This window comes from Sphaeroforma arctica (assembly GCF_001186125.1).
Source record: "Sphaeroforma arctica JP610 unplaced genomic scaffold supercont1.427, whole genome shotgun sequence".
Taxonomy (NCBI): Eukaryota; class Ichthyosporea; order Ichthyophonida; genus Sphaeroforma; species Sphaeroforma arctica.
Genome location: NW_014040131.1, coordinates 71,394 through 74,294, shown reverse-complemented (window position 1 = coordinate 74,294; position 2,901 = coordinate 71,394). Strand labels below are relative to the sequence as shown.

Sequence of the window (2,901 nt, the reverse complement as noted above, 5' to 3'; positions counted from 1 at the left end):
CCACTACTCCAGCACTGTACAGTAAGTGTACCTGAAATGTCTTCTTAGTGCCCTTCTGCGAAGATTTTCCCGTGGCCCAGGGTTTCGCAATCGCGCCGGTGATGATGGACGTATAGTCACTCACCGATCGCCCGTGTTTCTTCTTGCCCGCCGTGGGCGTGGTTGGCATGGCAACGGCCTCACTATCGCTCTCCTCACCACCAGAGATGCCGATTACCGACGACTGCGCCTGCACACCCTTCAGCGACGCCTTGCTCCCGTGGCGACTGCCCTTTTTGACTGCACCCGGGTGCACGTGTCCCGGGGCCGGTGCACCCACAGGCGCCTGTGTCTCATCCTCCGTACCTTCGCCTATAGTGGGGATATGCTCCATACTATCATCCTCGTGATCTGTCTCACTCAGCACATCACTCACACACTGCGACGCTCTCTGCACGGCCTGTTGCTGCCGTAGCTCCTTGCACGTGGCACATAACCGTAACCCACCCCCATCACTCATCACTGGACTACGCGCCAGTTCGGTACCTGCGGTTGCGGTTGCGGCTGCCGTTGGCTCCGGGGACTCTGCGGTTAATAACACAGGCGCACTGATACTAAGACCACTACCAATGGCCAACCCGAAACTGGAGGTGCGTTTGTGACTGCACTTTTTGACCCCGGATGAGTCGATAGCTAAGCGAAGAGAGAGAGAGAGAGAGAGGATGTGTTGAATAGGCAATAAAGGGCATCTGGAAATCAGATGTATGTGCACACACAGTGTATGGGACATGTACATGCACAGGATTCATGTGACCAGTGACTCATGCAGCACATACACACACATAAACACACACACCCTTACCTAAACATACACACAAACACACATATTCGTATCTTAAACCCCAAATAAACACGCACACATGCACACGACACACAAACACACAAACACACAAACAAAAACACACACAATCCACACACAAACAAACAAACACACACACACACACACACACACACACATGCACACAAACACACACACATACACACACACAACACACACACAACCACACACACAAACACACCCACCCTAACCTACACATACACGCGTACAAACACACATATTCGTATCTTAAACATCAAACACACACGCACATACACACACACAAGCACACACACAAACACACACACAACCACACACACAAACACACACACAACCACACACACAAACACACACACGACACACCAAACCACACCACACCATACCGATTGCGGCCACAGCGTCCTTCTCCTTCTTCGACACGAGAGGCGCACACGCATTACACATGACCCCCCCACACCCTCTGCAGTGGTGGCGGCGGTTGATGACAGTGAACTTCACAGCACATTGCATGCATTCCTTGGCGTGTGCGTCAGGCACCCACACCGGCGCCACGGTAACGGGCTGGTTTGATTGGCTGGCCAGCGAGCCCATGGACGCGATGGATGGCCGGTGCGTATTTTCTGTGATATGATTGGTGGCGGCCGAGAGGCGGCGCGAGTTCGCTGCGTTTTCATTGGATGGTGCGAGCGGGAGGACGCATTCTGATTGGCTGTTTAAGAATACGGCGCCCTGGAGTGTGTTGTCGTGGTGGTGGTTGTTGGCTGCGTGTATGAAGGATTCTCTGTCCAGTAGTAGTGAGCTGAACGTCTCCTGTACGAGACCGTACCACTCGTGGGCCGCCTCAGGACACTGTGCAGATGAATAGATGGTGCAGCCACAGGAGAGGGGTGAATAGCAGGTGATAGGGGGGTGGTACTGCTGTAGTACATATGCGTACATCCAACCATCTAAGGTACATCCTTCCTACTGTAGTATATTTTCATACATCCAACCATCTAAGGTACATCCTTCCTACTGTAGTATATTTTCATACATACAACCATCCAAGGTACATCCTTACTACTGTAGTATATTTTCATACATCCAACCATCTAAGGTACATCCTTACTATTGTAGTATATTTTCATACATCCAACCATATAAGGTACATCCTTGCGGATGGTGGTACTGCTGTAGTACATATGCGTATATCCAGGGTGTTGGTATGTTGATAAGTGGTCGGTAAAGCCGTGGAGGTATTGGTGATGGGAAGTGTTGGACTGATGCTTGCGTACCACCTCACATGGTTTATGGTTATAGGGTTTAGGGTTCATCCCTGTTTTGATTCTTCTTTGGAGACTACGTGCGCATGAGGCTGTCAACGAACCAACCTGTGTTAGTCAATGCAGAAAACACCTCATCATGGAATAGCTATACGTTCAATCGTGCACACGAGAGACACACCTTAAAGTAAACCACGTGCACACGACACACACACGTTGAAGTAAGTCATGTCCACACGACAGACACACCTTAAAGTAAATGGCAAAGCTCTTGGCCGGTGACAAAATGCGGACGTTGTGCTGGTAGCGCTTGTTGGTCTTTACATCGATCTCGCCGAGCTGGTTGCAGTGTTGTAGGTAAGTGTATTTGGAACATGGACCTATTATAAGCCTATGTGTGGCATTTACGAATAAGTTTGTAATAGTAACCACCTTTAGATATGATACGTACCATGTGGTTATGTATGTATGAAGTGAAAGTATGAGAATGCACTGTCGGGCCAAGGGCTGTGAAACAATTACGTTGCAGCTGGTATTCATCTTTGTCGGTAACAAATATCTGTATTCATGTCATACTGTTAAATCTATCTCTGCATATGTGACTACATAGGCGTATATACAAAAATACAGATACACTCTTATGGGCGTATTCGGGTGATAGCCCTCTAATAGCAACACAAACACACAAACACACACACACACACACACTCTCTCTCTCTCTCTCTCTCTCACACACATATATATATATATATAAATATTTATATGTATATACATATAATATAC

General features: G+C 48.4%; 1 protein-coding gene across 1 annotated transcript; it reads right to left on the bottom strand.

The window, feature by feature from the left end:
* Window positions 1–124: 124 nt before the first annotated feature.
* On the bottom strand, window positions 125–2,658 carry SARC_06149 (hypothetical protein; the record flags this gene model as incomplete). Its single annotated transcript, XM_014299969.1, has 4 exons — window positions 125–672; window positions 1,240–1,705; window positions 2,368–2,457; window positions 2,641–2,658. Coding segments are annotated over 4 exons (1,122 nt in total), but the record flags the coding sequence as incomplete, so codon positions are not given.
* Window positions 2,659–2,901: the final 243 nt, after the last annotated feature.